Below are 21,279 nucleotides of genomic sequence, written 5' to 3' on the forward strand. Positions count from 1 at the left end.
CTGCGAACGAGCGAGCACAGCTGTGACGACACAGTCATGGCAATCGCCATCCATGAGGTCATCAGCTGGCCATGCTGCGCGTGTCTTAATGCCGATCTCCTAACGCTGCTTCTCTGTGTCGGCCAACGTCATTTCTTGTCAACAACAAATGGGAATAAGACGGATTAAGCCAATTTTCATATGAACTCGAGTCCAGCTGGCGAGTCAAGCTTTTTGGCCAATTATATACTTGGCCGAAAACCAGACTCTGCGAGTCATCAGCAAATTATTTAATTTATGCGCCGAAAACTAATGCGTAAATGCCTTCCAAACATATAAGTATATATACATATATATATGTATGTATGTATATAACTAATACTACAAATTGTTATTTATACAAATGTTTTTCGCATTTATTCAACGCTTGACACTAATGTATTCCAATTTCTTCTCATTTGTTCTGCGTTCTTAAACAAAATCTGTATGAATTTATTTAAAATATATGATTCTTGCCATAGACTCAACCGAGCGTGCAGCACAAATAATTAAACTCATTGCAATTGCCACCTGTTTCCATGACAAAGTGCAATTCGATCGGACATCAAGGATGAATAAGAGCTGAATGTAGAGGAGAAGTAAATGCTTGTTGAAATTAATTATTTTTCAAATATGACACATATAAGAAAAACCTTTTATACTGAAGTTATCACTTCTAAGTAATTATAGTATATAGTATATATAATACTCCAATTATGTAAAAATATTTGAGAACGGAAAATAAAATATTTATATATATATAATATAAATATAAATAAGAAGCTCCCATGTTTCGAAATATTTTACATATTCAGCAGACATAAGTTTCATTTCATATATAAATTTTCATCATAAATGAAAATTGAAAAAATCGTTTGGCTTGTCAAAGCACTGCAAGAAAAATTCCGCTATATTTTATAATAAAAGAAACTGGTTTGACTGAAACATATAGAAGATGTACAGACATATCAATAATGCATATAAATTATTGTCTGAGACAGCAGGACATATTACTAATAGATGAAATAAATCAAAGTTGTCAAATTAGATATATATAAAAATCAGTTTTTAGTATATTCACAAAGAATTTTTCGTCTTCAATTATAGATCAAGATACTTCTCTACCTCTCTATAGTACTACTTTCTCGCTAATTAAATAGTCTTATGTCATTTGCTGCTCACTTTGAGCATTTTAAAACATGAAACACTCAAATGATTAGAGCTTAAAAAGTGAAGCCAATTGACGAAAAGTCAGAAGTCGTTAGCAAAGTGTGCTGGAAGGTACTCAAGCTGCAGAGTCAACATAACTGGTTTTTAAGCAACAATTTTTATGAGCCTAGAGCTTAACAAAAACTTAAAAATAAAGGAACAATTTTTGTAAATTGATTTCAGTTGTTTAACATTCAAGTATTTTGTTTTTTATTTGTATATGTTGAAATAGTTGCTCCGCGAGCGTACAGGTTAATTAGAGTTGATTGTGTATATATATAGATATATATAATATATATATCATATTTGTAAGTATATTATATCGTAAACAGTTAATCATTTTTTATATATATAGAATTTTCACAAACTTGAACAGTTTTTCACAAAGCCCAAAAAAGAATTATTTCACAATTATATTATTATTTTTTTATATATTGCTATGAAAATAATAGTTTAAATGCTATTACAGATATTAGAGTTGTTACGGAAGTTGATCCTGTTCAAAAGCTCGCATTTGTCTACATATTAGGTTCGCTTACATTACAGAAAGAAAGAGAGAGAGAGAGAGAGAGAGGGCGAATGTCATTAGCTCTACAACAAATCAGAGATGCTCATAAAATATCATAGGGAATTTCTATAACTATTTGTTATTTTAACTCACAGTCCTTAAGGTTGTCTGTTCTCTAGTTTTAACTTTCATATCATTTGTTTTTCTTCTGCTTTATTACTATAATTTTTATTAGATTTTGACGTGCACAAACACAAATTAAACTCAAAGACTATATATTAACGATAAGCCACAAACTAATCATTTTGAAGATCGATCGAAGACGCAACTCGTTTCTTTGGATGGGCTCAAACAGCCAACTCGTATATATTTGCTATCATTAATAATAATATAATTATTCTTTTATTTTTTCTCTGCTTTTTTTAGTCATTAGTTGACGGTTGCTTTAGAGTTGTATTCATTTACAGTCCTAATAGAGAGCATCACTAGATAACGGAGCATCGCTATAACAGGTACAGCGACGCTGTCACTTCAGCTGTTAGTTAACAGTGCGCGCTCTGCCAGCTCTGCTGTTAGTTAACAGCGCTTATTTGAGCGCCTCTTTCACACGCTGCTCCCACTCGGCGCGACGCTGGTGTATGCCCTTAAATTCGCCCACTGTGGCGGAGCGCTCTATAGGCTTGGTGGGCGTGGCATCGGTGTCTGCAGCGACAATTGTTGCTGTTGCTGTTGCAGCTGCAGCTGCAGCTGTTGTTATTGCTGGCTTTAGCTGCAGTGAATAGCGCTCATTAGACGGCTTGACGCTGGAGCTGTTGGCCTTGTTGATGTTGTTTTTGTTAGTGTTGTTGGTGTTGTTGTTGTTGTTGACTGTAGAATGGCGCGCATTGCTGACCTTTATGGGTGGCAGATTGGACAACTTCTGTGGCGCCGACTGAACATTGTTATTGTTGAGATTTCGAAAATCCGCCGCTGTGCTTCGATTGTTGCTGGGCGGCTGGGCATGAGAATGGGTGTGGGCGTGGCCGTGTGCATGTGTATGATTGTTCGATTGCGCTAACTTCGGCGGCTCGCTGTTGGGCGTCAGCTTGTCCAGTTTCTCCTCGCTGTTCGACTGATTCTCCTTGTCGCTATCGACGCTCTGGCTGCCATTGGACATCTTTTTGTGGTTGGCCACTGCGACCTGTGCCAGGGCCACAACATCATCGTCCTTCACCTTAAGCGAGCGACGCGCAAACACTTTCATCAGCTCTGGCGTTGCATCCTCCTGGCCCGCTGAGCTCGCACTGCCATTGCCATTGCCATTGGCATTGGCATTACCATTGCCATTGGCACTGGCAAATGATTTCTTGCGCAGCACCACGCCATTGCCATTGCTGGCATCCGGCCCACTAGGCGACAGTGGTGTGGTGGGTGTGGCCGCTGGCATCACATCCGGCTTGCGCTGCAGCTCCTCGTTTAACTTGCGCTCAGCCAGAGCCCGCGCCTGGGCCTGAGCCTGAGCCTGAGCCTGGGACTTTTCCTCATTCAGGAACAGCCGCTTGCGCTCTTCCAGCGACAGGCGATGGGACTTATCCTTCTCCTGCTCCAGTGGCCTCGTGCCGCTGCTCTTTGGTGTGCTGGGCGTCGTTGCTGGCGAGACAGCGTTGAGCAACTCGTTGCTGCCGCCGCTGCAACTGCAACTGCTGCTGCTGCTGACATAGCTGGAGCGCAAGCTATTGGCACTGACGGCGCGCTGCTGTTTGGCCAACGCCTCGGATGGCTGGCTAATACTGTGTGCGGGCTGTGAGGAGGGACTGTTGGCACTACTGAGCGGCTTCTGCGAGCGCTCGACTATCTGAATGCTGCCCGTGCTCTCAGCGCTGAGGCGGCGCATGGTCAGATCATCGCTGCTCTGACTGCGCTCCGTGGGCGTGGACACAGCTTTCACATTCTTGGCCAGCACCAGATGATTGGTCTTGCTATGGAGATGTGCCTGGTCGACACGATTCAGCTGTATCTTCATAAACTCCGGCTGCTCTGGGCCAGCGGCGGGCGTTTGCTCGCGTTCCATGTTGCTCGAGTTGCGACGCGTGCTCTTGGTGGGCGTGCTGGGTGGGCTGCTCGATAGCTTGGCGCTCTTGGCCAATGGGCTGGCTGTGGCTGCATCCTTGCTTGGCGAGCCAATGGCAATGGTTGTCGTCTGCTTCAGCTCAAGCACCTTGGGTCGCTGTGGCGGCTGCTCCACAACTGCGCCGGACTTGCGCAGCAAACTGACCATCGGCGACTTAACAATCAGATCGATGTTCTGCTCGATCTCAGAGATGTTGGCAGGTCCAGGGCTGGGCACCAGCAGCGTGGAGTTGCGCTGCGGCGAGACCTTCGACTGGCCGCTTGGCAGCTTTCCCGTGGATTCGGCTCGCGCCTGCAGCAGCTTGTTGTCATTGATTTCGAAGCCCAGCGAGACGCATTTGGCGTTCGGCGATATCGGCGACGTGGGCGACATGGGCGAGCGTGGCGACTGCGGCGACTGCTGTTGCTTGTAGTAGGAAGGCGGCACGCGGAAGCTGATCGACAGATCCGGCAGGCTGGGCATGTTGTTGTGCATGGACACAGATTCGTTGACCACGCTGCGCTCCTCCTGATAGTTGCGGAAGCTGCGCGATTTCTCAACTGTCTTGCGCTGCTTCTCCTCGTAGTACAGCGGCGAGGGCTCGTCCGTGCTGGTCTCCAGCGAGTTCGAGGAGCTCGAGTGCTGGCCCATAGAGTCGCTGGAACGCGACAGCTTCTGCTGGAACGCGCTGAGACTCACAATGCGCGGCTTGCGCTCGAAGTGACCTGTGCTGGCCTCCGACCTGATCTGCGTCTGCTCACGCACCAGCGCTGTGGACTGGAAGGTGTCGTTGCCGCGCGAGCTCTTGGATAGCAAGTTGGTAACATCGCCGTCGACAGCTGGCAGCGACTTGTCCAGCGCGGCACTGGGCGAGGTTGCGCCCAGCTCTTTGGGCAAATAACGCTGGCGCGCCGCTGGCCCCGACTTCGGCTTCACGGCGGTGGGTGGCTGCGGCTGGACACCATAGTTGCTAACCAATGCGTGCAGGCCATGCTTGCCCTCGTTGTGGATCTCGCGCTTGATGATCTGCCGTGTCTCCTGTATGTGCTGCTCGTGCGAAGTGGCGCTGCGCGACTTGTTGGGCAGCGGCACGGGATCGCGAGCTGCTGCTTCCAGGCAGGAAGTCGAGATCTGCAGCTTCTTGGCCAGGTTATGGCTGGTGTCCACATCCTCCAGGCCATCGTTGGCTCTGGCAATGCTGCGCTTCGAATTGCGCTGCATAAGACGACGCAGAAAGCCATGCTCGCTCGAATCTGTCGAGGCCGTGGCCACATCGTCACCGTCCGTTGACGACTCGCCACGCCCATCGAACAGCGCATTGGCCGCCTTAAAGGTGAGCGCACGCAAGCCGAACGTCTGTGAGGCAGCAGCTGTTGTGGACTTGATGCGCTCGCAGTTGCTGCTGCTGCTGCTGCTGCTTATGTTTGTAATCGTTGAGTTTTTCTGCTCAATTGTCTTGGTGCGCATATTGGAGCTGGTGGTGCTGGTGGTGCTAGTGTTGGTGGTGGCAGTGGCGGTTGTTGGGGCAGTCAGTGAGCTGCCCGGAGGTAGAGAGCGCGTCTTAGTTTTCAGATCAGTTTCTGTAAGCAGCAGGCATTAGCTAGAGTTTAGGATAAGCCAACGTCGCTTACCTTTAACAGCCCGCAGGCTGGGATTGGGCGCCTGGGTCAGGTTCATCTTGATGAGCTCCTCATTGGCCTCGGGTATGGAAGTCTGTAAAGAAGCATCGTTTATATACTGCCCGTGGCATTTGACGCTGCGTGGCCTACCTCAAGCGTTCTTCTGTGCTGCCGCGTGGGTACCTTCTTGATGGGCCTGATGGCCATTTTGTGTCTGGCCGCTGCATGCGAGAGTCGCTGTCGCTCCAGGCCGACTGCATCCACATCATCGTCCTCCTGATGGTCTCGCAGCACAACCGAACTGAGGTTGTCTGCGGAGCTGTTCGGATTAGTCGAGTGCTGTCTATGGCTTTGGCTATCCTCACCGTCGGTGCTGTTGACGCTCAACAGGCTAAGGGAGGACACCTCGCGTGGCTGATAGCCGGCCACCTTGCGGCTCTGCCCGGCGGCCGCATGACGCTGCGGCGACACTGGGCTACGTGGCAGGCCCAGATCCTCATCCGAGGCGTCTGGCCTGTTACGACGCTTGCGCAGCACATCTGTCAGCTCTGCCTGCAAATGAAGTTTGGGTTTTAATTGAATGTTGGAGAATGATTTGCATATGAATCGTTGCTCTCTGTAGCATTAGCTCTTGGGTTTACCCAGCTCTTCCAGCGAAACACTAAGCGCGCGCGCAGGCAGCTGCGACTCAGGCGACTTTCGCCGCCCGTCGATCCAGGCAAACGCATTTTGAACGGATTCTGCTTGAAGTCAATCATTCGGACAGCCTCGACTCGAGGGCGAGGCGTGCTTTGACTTTAGATATTTAGCTAAGCTCTACTTGAATATGGCTGGCCTTACCGAAAACGAAAGCTGAAATGGATTGCTTTGAATGTTGCGGCTGCCCGCACTTCCGGCTACCATTTTGATCTAGTGCTACGGGCGGAGGCAGCAACACGCGCGGCAGTTAACTAATAAGGGCTATTGTTACGAGGCAGCCACACGCGATCTACGAGATTTCACTTTCTTGCCACTGAGCGAGCGAGACGTTGTGAGCGCGACCAAGTGCAATGTGCAACTGAAACTGAATTGTGTCGAGGCAGGGCAGGGCAAGGCAGGGCAGGGCAGACGGACGGACGGACGGACGGACAGCAGGCAGCAGATGCCACATAAACAGCACCCTCGACAGCAGCTGTTGCAATAACAATGCATTGCTTTGCTTGTGAAATGCGAGAGCCACGACTTTTTACCTAGTCAAAAACATAATTGGGCGCTAGGCGCAGGCACTGGGAAATCTGTTTATTGTCATCGGCAATGGCATTCAACATGTTGAGCTGATTTCAAGGGTAAGGCAAGGCACAAGGCAGGCCGGGCAAGTAAACAAATGCAACAGCTTTCCCCTCGCTCTCTATTTATACAGATCTGTTAGACACTTCCTTATGCACAGCTTCTGCTACTTGAATTAATCAGCATCGCTGCTGCACTTAGTCTGCCTATTCTAATCTATTTTTGTTTGTGATTCCAAGGATTACTGCACGCCTAGGTGAAAGACCTCTTTGAGTTTTGGTTTTCAAGGCAAGTTCAATGCACCACGATTGCATCTAGCACTTCATTAAAAATGTCTTGAGTAGCAGATTTCATAATAACCGCTGCAGCAGGTAACACTATTCTTAACAGAGCAAATAGTGCAGGTAGCCAAAAGGCAGCTGCGGCTACCTGAGTGGTCGCTGGCTCGTCACATTTCATGATTTATTGGCACACACTTGCTGAGTGGGCCATTGGCTTGGCTCAGCATGCGGCAGGCGTTTGGGCCAGCCGCAGCTTACAACAGCTCAGCGGCCAGCTGTGCCACGAGTGGTGGCAGCAGCTGTAAAAGCACAAATTAAATTATTTTAAATTATTTTCGACACCTTTGCCAAACACTGCTCAGTTTTTGCAAAAGGAGCTATCGCCATGCTTAAGCTAAGCCCAAGGCTAGGCAGTCTATGCCTAGAAGATGCCTTCCTTAATCCAAACTTTTAGCTTTTGCAGCTCTCTCTGCCTAATGCATACGGAAAATGCAAAGTCGTATGCAAATCAAATGTTTATGCAATAAGCAAGCAGGAAGTCTGTAAGCTCCATTTACCAAAATAAAAAAAAAAAAATAAATAAAACACATTTGAAGTTGCGAATGTGGGTCGCTGGAATTGATTGGCTGATTCGAACGTTTGATTCGGACATTTGGGCAAAGTCCTACGGGCTAGGAAAACACGTTTAGTGCAGCGAGTTTCTCCTCGCGTTCAATCTCGAGCTCTGCCAGAGCCAGGCAATTAAAGTGAGGCGTGTGAACTGACGTTGCTAGCTGTCTCCAAGCTGCAAGTCTGCCCCTGCCCAGGCTCCAGCAACCTCGTTCGCCAGCAATGCGTGTTACCGTGTTACCATATTGCTGTCATCGAATGGACATATCTTCAGCCGTGCAGTGAAAATTGAATGACTGCGTCGTTTGTCGTTCAATTGCCCCCATTATGGACATTAACTAGATATTTTTCTCTTTCTATTTCTGTTTATATGCAGTCCATAGAGCTGGCCTCTCTATCTCCCTCTATCAATGCAAACTGGTCGTAGCTAGTCTTGGCCTGGTCTGCGCACTGCTAGAGTCGCAGGAAGCGCCAGGCTTTAGCCTTAGCCTAGATTATGTTATATAGCTGAGTCAGCTTTAGCAGCTTTAGCTTTTTAGTTATATTTGATCACATTTTTTTCTATCTAGATCTATTTCTAGCTTCATAGTTTGCTATGCCTGAGCTCAGCAAGCCTCAACTCAAATTTCTAATACTCTGCCAAAAGAAATCCTCTTCTCTCGGAAGTTTTCTTTAACAACTGCTCCAGTCTCTGTAACTAGACCTAAATATGCTCTGCAAAATGCAGCTTTGTTAAGTTCCCATATCTTTCTTTCTCACTCGATTATTAACATTCTAAGCATCTGGAAAAAATCTTAGTCACAGGCAAGAGAACATATTCAATCAATTAATGAATTATGAATCATTTGCTGTCCGATAGATATCTCGCTTTCTAGCTGGCGATAAGAGATGCCGCCATATTCAAGCAGAAGAGGCATTTTATCTGAAAGGCACAGTACACACACAATATAAAGTACACACAATTGAACTTTTCACTGTTGCAATTTCTATATTCTATTTATTTAGCCATTGAGGGACGAGCGCGCAGCGTTGTCGACGTCTCGCAGCAAACTGATTTAGCGGAAAACTTTGCAGTTTGCAGGAGTTCAATAGCATAGAAACAGAAACAGAAAAGAAATGCAATGTATTTGCTAACCAGGTTGGCAAATAAGCCGACAACTGGACTGCTGTGTGGAGCGAGGGGGAGGGAGGCGTAGCCACAAGGCAGAGAAGCGGCTAACTGACAGTCAAGTGGAAAAAGTGGAATAACAAGAAGCAGTAACCGACGAGCTGCTGCTAGCTGCTAGCTGGAGGCACCAAGTAACTTGTTTGGCCAGAAATTGAAGAAGCATTAGAAACAGAGGCGGGCCGCAAGTCGACGAGGGAGAAGCCACACATTGCCACGCGCTGCTCCAAAAGAGTTGCGCCCCCAGCCCCACTCCGTGCGCAGCTGCAGCGAGCCTAAGCAAGCTGTCTAACTAACAGTAACCGTCCGATAGCTGCCGCTTGCAGTGGCTTGGGGCATTTGACTATTGCACAGCGAGCCACACTGTGGCGACGCGACGCGACGCGTGCGGGCAGCCTCTGCATTTCTTCTTTCACACCAGCTCAACGATTATGCAGTCGAAACTGGCGCGGACATCGACACCAAACTTAGCTTATGCAATTGTAGGCAAAGAAAAACACTTAAGCAACGCCAGATCGCAGCCAGAGGGAACTACTGCTGCTGGGTGAACTACTCTAGCGATACCCTGTAAAGCAGAGTGCCTTCTAGATGGAAGCTGCAATGTAGAATGATGAAGCTGCTCATCTAAGCCTTAGATCAGGACATTAAAGAGTAATAAAGAATAAGAATACCCTGTAATTTGAGAGAAATTTGTTAAGTGACCCACTCTTAAGATACCCTGTAATTCAAACTGGCATCTATATGAGCAAGCAACAATGTGGAATGATGAAGCACTTCATCTAAGCCTTAGATTAGATCATGGAAGAGCAATAAATACTAAGTATACCCTGTAATTTGAGAGCACAACTATTCTAGCGATACCCTGTAAAGCAGAAAGCCTTCTAGATGGAAGCTGCAATGTAGAATGATGAAGCTGCTCATCTATGCCTTAGATTAGACCAAGAAATATGATCAATAAAGAAAAAGTATACCCTGTAATTTGAGCAAACTGTGATACCCTGTAACTTAGACTGCCTTCTAGATGAGAAGCAAGCAACAATGTAGTCTGTTGCAGCATTTTATGTAAGCCATAAATCAGATCAAAAAACTACTGATGGGCTACAGCGTATACCCTGTAATTGAAGCTAAAATGATTGCTACTCAAATGAGACTCCAAATAAGAATCTGAAGACTAAAAAGCTTTGGCAAGCCTTAGCTCAGCTCAATAGAGAACTACTGCTGACTTACTCTTGCTATACCCTGTAATTTGACCCAAAGTGTTTTGCCTAAAAGCAAATCTGACAGATCTTTCTTTCACACTTAAAGAGTTAAGAATAAAGACGCCAAACTGAGCTAATTCTTTATCATATTAAAAGTGAACGAACTATCATTAGCATAGACTAAAGCCATACCCTGTAGTTTCTAACAGTACTAAGCATTCGCAGCAGTTCAATAGATTCAGCGTTTGCTGTCTTGAACTGCAGCTCAATTGAACACGCTTCACAGATTTGGAGACCTGTCGACTGTCGACTGGGTCGATGACCAATTGCATTGATGCCACCCCATGCACAAATGCTGCTACATATAAAAATCCAAGTAAATTGAATTTGATTAAAATCAATTGAAATGATTCTCAGTCAATGTGAATCAGCAGCCATCAAGTGGTGGGGCGGCTGGCACAACAACCCTTCACAAGCGAGGCATTAAGTACCGCTTGCCTTGGGGGCCGGGGACCGGGTCCCGGTGCTTGTGTTGGGGTTGCCTGCTGAGTCATACACCGAGTGAATTTAACAAGGGCAATTCGGGAGTTTGGATCGATATGGGCTGCCCAAAAATAACTTAACGCGTTAATCGCATTGAGTATGTGTTAATGGCAGAGCTATTTATGAAGGAGGCGCGTGTGCTCAGTACTCAGCAGTTTGAAGTCAACTTCATGTTCAAATTTTTGTCTAATCAAAGAAGAAATTCATTACGAACTTATGCATCCGATCATAGCTGCAAGATTTTCATTTATATATATCTTCAATACTAGCTAGGATTTACTATAGCTATGCCAGCTATGGAACGCAAAGGGCCATGCAAGGATATTGCAGATGATATTTGGATTGAGAGACGGCTGAAGTCGAAGTCTGAAAGTTAAGCTAATTGCTTACTTGGATTTATATGTTGTATTTCATTTAAAATCTAGTGTTATTCAGATTTCCTTGTCTGGGAAATCTGTGTATATTAAATTGGCTTGGCCAATTTTTTTATCTTCCAGATCAAGATCAATAAACGCACCTATCTAAGCGTGCTCGTTCCTGTTACCCTACCTCTCTCATTCTCTCATTCTACAACGATTCGTCTGTCTGTCTTTCTGTCTGTCTGTTTGTTTGCCCGTCCTTCTGTATATCCGTTCTTTCGTCTGTCTTTTCGTCCATACTCTCGTCCGTCCTCTCGTCCGTCCTCTCGTACGTCCTCTCGTACGTCCTCTCGTCCGTCCTCTCGTCCGTCCTCTCGTCCGTCCTTTCGTCCGTCCTTCCGTCTGTCTTTTCGTCCGTCCTTTCGTCTATCTTTTCGCCCGTCCTTTCGCCTGTCCTTTCGCCTGTCCTTTCGCCTGTCCTTTCGTCTGTCCTTTCGTCCGCCCTTTCGTCCTTCCTTCTGTCCGTGCATATGTCCTAAGATCTTAAACGTAAGTCCTCCTATGTCATGCCTAGTTCAAAGTCTTTAAAATAATCAATAGACTTCAGTTCATAAAATCTAAATCAATATTAGACCGCGCTCTCCCAGAGCATATCCGAAATATCGACTGTTTCGGCTGCTCCCATAAAGCCTACAACGATAACAACTCTCGTCAAGTGCCGCCGCCTAATGAATTAAATTTAAACAATGTCTAATTCACATATCTTATCTAATCTAATGAAATAACTATGTTGCAGCTGATTGAACTTACCCTCAGTACTATGGAGAGGCTGCTGGCTGTGGCTGATTCGGAGAAAACGCTGTCATGAGACTGAGAGAGAGTTTCACGTGTGTAACCACTGCTGAAGTTGAAGTAGAAGAAGAAGAAGAATGTGAGAGACGGCTGATTAGGCTGGACTAGGCTGGGCACTTACCCGTCCACGTCTACGTCCAGCAAGCGTTCTTCGCTGAGACTACGCTGGCTGTCGGACATGTCGGCTGCACCGCCAGCGGCGCCAATGTCTTCGGCCAGATCCAGATCCTGCGCTGAGTCGCCCACGCTGCGCAGCTGGCGCTGATGATGGTGAGTTCTCTGCTTCTCCGCGAAATACGAGCTACGACTCATGCTCAGGGCGTCGGGAAAGACGGCCACGCCCATTTGCGGTCGCTGCGTTTGGTACATGGCGTCCGAGTGGGAGTGCGACTGGGTTTGAGACTGGGAATGAGTATGGGTGTGTGTGTAAGATGGGTGGACTGGCTGCTCCAAGCTGTTCGTATGCTTGCTAGCCGCTCTCTTCTTGCCCAGCAGCACGCTCAGCAGTTCATCGCGATGGGATCCGTAGGACTTGGACTTGGGCAACGATTGCGTCTGATAGCTCTCGTGCAGCTGCTGATGTGTGAGCGGCGAGGCCGGCGATGAGGCCGACACAGCCTCCGCTGCCGCGGAGCCAGCTAGCGCAACACTGCGCAAGTTCTTCTCGCTGGAACTGCTCGCCGGTGGCGGCAAAGTGTTGCACGACCCTGAGCCAGTACCGGATGACGGTCCCGCGCCTGCCAACTGACCAGCGCCAGCTGCGGGGGTGTCCGCGCTGGTGATAGTGCGCCGGCGAAAGATTCGACGCAAATTGCGTAGCGGATGAAAGCGACGGCGTTTCTGCTGCTGCTGCTGCTGCTGCTGCTGCTGCTGCTGTTGCTGCTGCTGCTGATGTTCTACAAGTGGGAACAGCAACAAAGTGTTAAATTTGGTTCTAAACGGAAAGGAAAACGATTTACAACTGCCGAAAAATGTACAAAGGAAAACAAATTGAAATTACAGCTTGCTCCGACACTTCACTAGCAATTGCCCATTTTGCAGATGGCGCAATCAACACTAGACCTAGACCTTCCAAAACCTAACAGCCTGAACAGCCTAAAGTTCAATTTCAATTATCAACAAATATTACAAAGTTTTGTGTGGCGAGATTTGACAGCTATTTGATATATACTCTGCATGTCTAAAGTATGCTCCCAGCCCAAGCAGGCTCACATGAATACTTTATATTTTTTTTTAAATGTGCTTAAGATTACAAATTTTCGGAAATATACACTTTAATAATCAGTCTACAATCTGTGCACGTCTTTTGCAATTCAGACACTAGAAATATGACATCAGACTGAAAACTGAAATGAATCATGGATTGATTATCGCAGACAGCGACGGCCTCAAACACATTGTGGACATAGAGCGGCTTTGTATTGCTAAAAATAAGTCTATGAACTATGTGTCTACTCTATATGTAAAGCAGATTCCTCATTAGGAACAGCTGTTAATCGAACTAAACAGTCTAATTTTCCTAATTTCTAAATTTCCTTATTTCATTTCTCTAACTTTTAAAATGAAAAAATTAAATGATCGACAACAATATTAAGTTCCATGAAAGCCTTAACAAATTTTATCGAACTTTTTGTTGAGCAGACGAATTGATCTCTAGAATTTTTAATCGCTCTGTCTTTGCGTTCTTCCCTTCTTTCATCTGTCATCTGTCTACATTTTAATATGAACAAATTAAATGATCGATAATTATAGCAAGTTCCATAAAACCTTAAAAAATGTTATCGTATTTATTGTTAAGCAGACGAAGCGATTTAGACCGTCTGTCTTAACGTCCTTCCTTCTTTTCGTTTGTCTTAAGTGCAATATGAACAGCAACTTTGCCTCAACTGATCACAGTTATCGATCATCAAGTTCAATTAAAATTTTAAAAACATTAGCAAACTTGAGTTTTCGATCTAGATCGTCTAATCCCTTCGCCTTTCTGTCCTTCCTTCTTTTCTCTTATCAAGTTCAAGATCAAATGATCAATAACAAAATCAAGTTCCAATAAAACCTTGACATTTGTTACCAAACTTTAGTTTTTTCAGTCATTGACGAATTGATCTAACTCATTTAATCCCTCTGTCTCTCCGCCCTTCCCTAATTTCACTTTTATATGAAGCTCAAGTTATACTTTACTATAATACTTAAAAAACGTTAATGAGCTTGAGTTTCTGAAACGTTTTACGAACTACAGCTAATAAATTTTGTATTTATATATATATTAAACTAACAATAAACAATATTCCCTACTTTGCACGGCGCTATTATAGAGTGTTCAGCTTTAGCTCAAGCACACATTTTCTTATACAAGGCAGGCGCTCAAGCACTCCCTATTTACTTTTAGTTTTACTATTGTTATCATAGATAACAAAATCAGAGTTATTTATAGCAAATATCCAAGTTGAATCGAGATATATATATACATATATATCATTGATTGTTGAATATCTTTCGCAATTGATTAAGGGTTGAGCAATCAATTGGTTGCCACAAATCAGCATCGTCATGGCCCTGATAAGAATAAGGCAAATACAATTGAATTGGCAAACGAAGCACAAAACATGCCCATAAATAGGCAAAAGCAGAGTCAAAAGCAGTCAAAAGCTAAATGAAATGACAAAGATAAAGAGTGCGAAACTAAAGAGGGAGAGCGAGAGAGAGGGGAGACAAAGAGGTCTGGCTGGTCTGGTCTCGTTTCGTTTTGGCAAGGTCGTAACTAATCTGGACTCAGTTGATTTAGAGTCAGCCAATGATTAATGACATTTGCCAGCCTGAATACCCCTAATGAAATTTGTTTGTTGTGCGCTTTAGTTGAATGGCATTTTGTAGAGTTCGTTTGCCAATAACCTCAATTGCGATCGCTGATAAAGCTTTTCACACCTACATTCTGCTGTTTACATAGGTCAATTAACGTTTCGACATATCAGAAATCAGCAGAAATCACGTAGATAACGTTCTCCTGGCACTAGCCCCATCCATTAGCAGCGCTAGCAGCTACCAATTGAAGTGCCCAATAGCAGTTACAGCTGCTTATTAACGAGATATATGTATTTAGTCGCTCTTGCTGTCTGTCTCAGCCGGCAAAAAAAAAGGGTTAAAAATTATTATGATGTCATTTGCCTGTCAACATGACTCAATCCACGTGTGTCATGTGCCACTTTGCCAGATGATTGCTTAGGACCAGCACCCCCTCGACTACATATATATTGTATCAAATAACCCGAGCTGCGAGGCCACAGAAAAAAGCCTGCTTAAAGATGAATTCGTTGTTTATATATTTATAATATATATCTATAAATATTATTTGTATTACATATATATTTTATTTTTATAAGCAACTTGGTTAAGCTTGAATTTAGAGCACTGCAATTAAACACGCTCTACTGGGCGGCTCACGTAATTTATACGAATATATGTGACAGTGGTCTATGCGCATGTATTTCTATTAAAAATCTAAAATACTTTATAAAACTATATATATGTATGTTAAGCTCTTAAGTCTTAAGGCGTAATGCATTGCCTTCAAAACAGACTGACGAACAGTTAGTGAGCAGAACATTACACAAAACCAATATTCCCCTTGCACAGCCTCTTAGTAATAACTGAACATATTATGTTAACTGTCTGTTACTCATTTACATTTTGCTGAGATGTTCCTTAACATTTGGTATATGCCGTCACTGCTTGCTGGCATAATTTCTGTGACTGTTTCTGTTACTGTTTGAATTGACTCTTTCTGTTACTGTTTCAGTTGCTGTTGCTGTTGCTGTTGCTGTTAGTGCTACTATTGCTCTTAGTGTTAGTGATACTGTTACAACTACTGTTGTAGCTAATGTTAATGCTTCTGTTATTGTTACATATGCTCTCACTGCTGCTATTACTGCTAATGTTATTGCTATTGCTGCTTTTACTGCTGATGTTACTGTTACATATTCTTTTACTATTGCTGTTACTGCTACTGCTGCTGTTACTGTTACCATTGCTGCTACTATTACTTCTGCTTTTACTGCTACTGCTACATTTTCGGTTACTGTTACTAGTAACTATTACCCCAACTCGTAGTGCTCTATTAGTCAAAGCTTCACGCTTTCTATCGCCAATGTAAGAACTAAAAGTGAAAAATAATACCGGAAGTAAAAGAATCGTCCATTGCAAACATGCGAAATGCAGCGTTTTTGCCTAAATGGCCAGCGATACCGTTAGCTGCCCAGCGTAAATATGAAATATCGACAAAATGCCAGTCACGTTTCGGGGCCAATCCATACAACTGGCGACACGCGAACACAAAAGTTGGGCAGGGGCATATACAAATATATATATATATACATAAATATATATATCCGAAATGCTTACATAGACTTGGTCATAAAAGTCAGCAAATGCTATAAGAGCTCTATAAGAGCCATAAGTTACAATCATCAATAGATAAACACAATTGCGAATATCTATGATAGCTGGGCTTTATTTTTAATGATAACTAAATAATTTAGTATTTGCATTGAATTTATCATTTAATTATATATAATGTGATTTAATTTGAAGCAGAGCTAAAGTATGCGGCATTTTATATTAAGAGGTTTTCTGATGATTCACAGTGCTTAAGTCTCGCATGACTCTTAGCTATTGTGAATGCTCAGTCTATTGTCGAATTTAATTATAAATCTCTTTTCTTTTGACAAAGTGTCGTTTAATACACTGTTTTCTTATAGCAAGTGGAGCATATTTGTTTGGCAAACTCTTAACTTAAATCGATTATGCAAACTGTGGCAAATTGTTAGCGAGCATTGCGCAGTCAGTTATGCCCAGCTGCCAACTTGTTTATTGCCATTCTGACTTGTTTATTTTAGCCTGACTCTTTGGCGTCTTAGGTAATTTATCAAAACATTGTAAGACTTAGCATGAGGCAATTGTTGATGCTGCTCTAAGGCAGGTATATATATATATATTTATATATATTTATATATTTATATGTAGCTGCCTGTAGGTGTTATTATTGTTATTGTTATGTGTACATTTTGTCGATGACAAATTCTATTAAATAAAACGTGAATAGGCGTCGAGTCACTCGAATGCGACTGTCTGTCTGACAGCTCTTTGCGCAAGTAGGCGCAGTTATTAATTAATCATTTTTGAGTTTGCAAAATGCAAATCGCTAACTGACTGGAGCCAAACGGCTATCGGCCAACTGCCAACTGGCAACTTGGCTAAATGCTTAAAGCTTTTTTAAGTCAGCAGCGAGTTGCAGTAATTGGAGACTCTTAATGCTGTTGCTGTTGTTGTTTGTGAACGGATACTAGACACATGTCTACACACACACGCACACACACACACACATATGAGTGTGCGTGTGTGTGTGTGTGTCTGCTTTACTTGTTATTCAGTTAACTATGCTTTGGCTTGGCTTGTGTGGCAGTAAGGTCAACAGGGGCCTAGCCCCTGCTGGCGCTGCTGTTGCCGCTACTGCCACGCCCCCGCCCCTCCGCCGCGCCATTGGCGTCATCACCCGTTCCCAATTGGCATTGGCGTGTGGGCAGCTTATCCGCTTTACAAGTGCCTAATTCACTTACACTAGACACACATAAGCATATAAATAGCCAAGAATATAGAGAATTGCGCAAGCCGCTCTCAAGTCGTAGCCTTCGCCATGCAAATGCTGAAGTTTAGAAAAACCTTGAGCGAAGACGAAGAGACAGAGACGTAACACAAAAGAGCTCTGCAGTTAAGGAAAACGCGGCGTAAAATAGTTTTATTAATTTTTATGATGCACTTCAAGAGCTCAAACTAAAATGCAATTGAAACTAATCGCAGCGGTGGTCGGGAAGGTGCTGACAATCAGGCTACGATAAGAGGCCAGCCAATCTATATATATATATATATATGTACATATATATGAACGACCTGTACGTAATCGCTGGGAAGTTGACTTCAATCAACTGCCAACATGGCGTTGACATCGAGCTTATCAGCTATAAAGAAATCAAGCGCAAGACGCAATCATAAAGCTTGAAGCTGTTTGCACTTATATAATATAGTTTGAAACATCCAATTGGATGGTGTACAGGTAAATCTGAAATGCACTGGCAATTGATTTCCAATTGAAGCGTGTTTTCTACTGCAGCTAACCAAATGTAGATTATCTTTTGAAAAATCAATGAACAACATTTTATGACTATTTCCGCCAATTGGCACAGCAAAAGATCTCCAATTGGAATGCAATTGACTGAGTTACTTAGCAGCTGGAGATATTGGAATAGGTCTTACCAATTCGACTGCAGTTAATAGTTTACACGCTAATTAGAATATTTCAGCTGATAAGAATTATTACATATCCAATATTATCCTATTGGACAATTTAATTTCTAGTTAGAATTTAATTAAAAATCACACTAAATTATAGAAAAAAGCCAGGAATAACCTCCTAAATCATTTTATAGGTATTTCCACGTTTTAGTTATCATTTAATCTCCATATATACACTGCTCATTGATCGGTTAATTGTTTGTTGATAACTGACCCAAATAATTTCCACTCGCGCCGAGCAATTGTCATTGGTTTGCTTGGTCTAAAGTCGTGACAACGTTCTGCTTGACTGTTATTTGTACTCTTTTACTTTTGAAAATATTCCTAAGCGATCATATATTTATTTTTATAGTGCTCGTAATCGAAGTAATCGCAATTAATTTATTGATATATGAGTGAAACGTCGAAACACGAAAAAATTTTAAGCATTTCGTTGCTGTATAAATAAAACAAAAAGAATCGAAGAATTTGTTACCTGTTCAAATACAAATTTCACCGAAAAGTGATGCAGATGTTTTGTACAAAATGCGAACAGCGGGTCGTAAACAAGTCAAGTCAACGTAGAGATAGATATTTGCCAGACATATATATGTTTATATGTGTTGGCTTTTCACTGCACGACATCAGTCACAACACAATTATGCACTTTGTCTAATAAGAAGCGAGCTGGTCTGGTTGGGATTTTCTTTTGCAGGAATTAGGAAATTCGACTTGCACAAATATTGATTTTGGAAATTTTATTACACTTCCAAGTTGCGTTTGTGTTTCGTTTGTTGTTGTTGTTGTTTTTGTTTTAGTTTAGTTTAGTTATGAGTGGAGTAATTAGTGCGACACGCGCCAGGTACTACGAATTGTTCACCTGCCCAGGTGGAGCGGAGAGCAGCGAATGAATTAATGAATCAAGTGAATACGAATACGGCGAAACAGTCGAAATCGAAATAAACAGACGCAACGGCAGCGGCAACAACAAATGCAAACAAAAAAACGAAAACGAAACGAAGCGAAAAACAGCCGAACTGAAGCCCTCTGCTACGAATCGAAAACGAAATCGAACGAACGGATCGGCAAATGTGTTTTAGCTTATTAGCGGCTAACTGATTAGCTCTTTGCCGTTTTGCCAAATAGCAATACATAAACGGACACTGTTAAAGTCAAACGACTGCTGTTATTGTACATAGCTTAGGAGTATGGTATGGTCACCCCCTTACCCGTTCCTATCTTGCGCTGTTAGCAGCTAGCAGACTAACAGCCTGTAATGTTATTCCCTTAGGCTTGCTGCCCCACCCCCTGCAGCACATTACATTAATGAGCGCTGTTAACAGCTAGCAGCTACTGCTATTGTACATAGGCAACTACTGTTTTGCATGGCAGAGCGAACTGCAAGGTATTGAACAACTGGATTTAGGGTATAATGCTTATGTTGAAGTATGTGTAACAGACTGAGGAAGGCACAGCAGCGCCCGTTGAGTATATATATTCTTGAGCAAGATGAAGTGACATTAGTTTAATTGCATAATCAAGTTTAATTTGGACAAGTAGAAAATTAAAGTTAGAGTGACTAAAGCTAGCTCATTACTCATTGGCAGGGTATCTACTAGTCAGGTCACTCCGTAGCAAGCCATTCTTACTTGTTTGTCATTGATTTGCCGTAGTCCAGCAACAACAAAGGCTCTAATTTGTATATTGTTGCCCAACCCCTGTGGGCCGATGGTAAAGCTAGTCTAGAACGCGCTGTAGAAAGTTGTTTTTTTACGCCAGCCGCAATTACATAAACATTATTCGTTGTCAGAGCGCTAATGTAGATGCCCAGATCCATTGTTCAGCGTTAGACAAAGAGCTAACAGTTAAATCGAAACTTGTTTCTAGTTTGTGATTTCATAAAGCAATTTCTGTGACGTTTTCAAGATAGATTTTCATGCAAATTGATAGTTTTAGATAAGTTGTTAGACATTAATATGTACTCAATCCCTTTTCACTTAGTTGGCAGATCTCAGACATATATGAACCGATGATATATAGCACTGCGTGTGCTTTGTGTGTTTCTTTTATGCCCGCGACGGTTGCAACAAAACGAAATTCACAGCTCGAACTAATTATGCAAATACCACACATACATATACATATGTATGCATACTTACATCATTCGATGACTAGCCTATGCTCTAATGCCTCTCTATGTTAGACGAGCAACAGCAAACTGTCTACCAGTTCGTGACTACCCCTCGGCTGCGTAGGGTATAAACAATTGCAGCGCATTGTATCAATTGTTGTCGTTGCCGGGAAAGTCGCGAACTCATTTTTGCAAACATAGTTTTGCCTATAGGCAATGCACGTATGTATGCACGTACATACATAGCTAATCTTACATAAGTCTATACGCACAGTGATGCTCTGGCAAATGACTAACTGCGACTCACCCGCATTCGTTGAACATTCGTTGCCATCGCCTGTTGCGCCCTCTGCGACAGCTAGCGGGCAAGGAATGGGCGTGGATGTCGTTGGTCCCTGATAGCCATGGGTTCTGCTATTGCCTTCCGGCAATGACAGGGGACCCGCTCCACTCAGATCCAGCTCCAACGGCGGCGAGTTCTCTCGCACGCAAGACATCAGGCCGGAAGACATGCTGAAAACAAAAAGAAAATACAAAATTAAATAATGAAATAAGAAATATATAGTTTTTAAACATTAAAATATTTTAATATATTAAATATATGTGTAATATCCGTGTAGATAATATCTGAATGCAATTTCACTTTTTGTTGCATAACAAAAATTGCAAACATATCGTTTAATATCTAAAAAAAAACAATTTTATATAATATATAAATAATATTATTATTATTATTTATAATATTATTATTATTTATATTATTTTATTTTTTATAATATATTTTTACTGAATAATATTAATATACCTTAGGTCAATTGTTTTTATGGCTATGTCCACAGCGGCATCTGCGTCTTATAAACATTTTAATAAAAGAATGTCTAAGACTTAACAACAATTTATGCTAGTTTATGCACTATATATATACATTTAAGTGTATATAGAACTGAATAGCAGGACAAATGCATAAGCCGCTGGGCGATGCACTTGTTCAAACTGAATAAACATATATAATTCCTCACTTCTATGCTTAGCCAATATTTTTATATAAACTTAATACTCTTTTAGTCTAAGTTAACATTATATATTTAGAGTCTCATAGAGCACTATTCA

At 43.0% G+C, this 21,279-nt stretch overlaps 1 protein-coding gene across 3 annotated transcripts; it reads right to left on the bottom strand.

Moving 5' to 3' along the window:
• Positions 1 to 1,799: 1,799 nt before the first annotated feature.
• LOC111596994 (serine-rich adhesin for platelets) lies at positions 1,800 to 20,682 on the bottom strand. 3 transcript variants are annotated; one of them, XM_023311492.2, is made up of 7 exons: positions 20,477 to 20,682; positions 11,839 to 12,613; positions 11,676 to 11,766; positions 5,809 to 5,995; positions 5,594 to 5,754; positions 5,456 to 5,537; positions 1,800 to 5,404 (listed from the first exon to the last, which is right to left on the bottom strand). In XM_023311492.2, exons 1-7 carry the CDS (start codon positions 20,679 to 20,681, stop codon positions 2,322 to 2,324), a joined length of 4,584 nt encoding a protein of 1,527 aa, XP_023167260.2. In that variant the 5' UTR covers position 20,682; the 3' UTR covers positions 1,800 to 2,321. The 3 variants fall into 3 exon arrangements, with proteins under 3 accessions (XP_023167260.2, XP_023167259.2, XP_023167258.2); XM_023311491.2 differs by having other exon boundaries at positions 5,594 to 5,995; positions 11,676 to 11,763; XM_023311490.2 differs by having other exon boundaries at positions 5,594 to 5,995.
• Between the last annotated feature and the right edge of the window lie 597 nt (positions 20,683 to 21,279).

This window comes from Drosophila hydei, unplaced genomic scaffold (genome assembly GCF_003285905.1).
Source record: "Drosophila hydei strain 15085-1641.00,03,60 unplaced genomic scaffold, DhydRS2 tig00000060-arrow-pilon, whole genome shotgun sequence".
NCBI lineage: Eukaryota > Metazoa > Arthropoda > Insecta > Diptera > Drosophilidae > Drosophila > Drosophila hydei.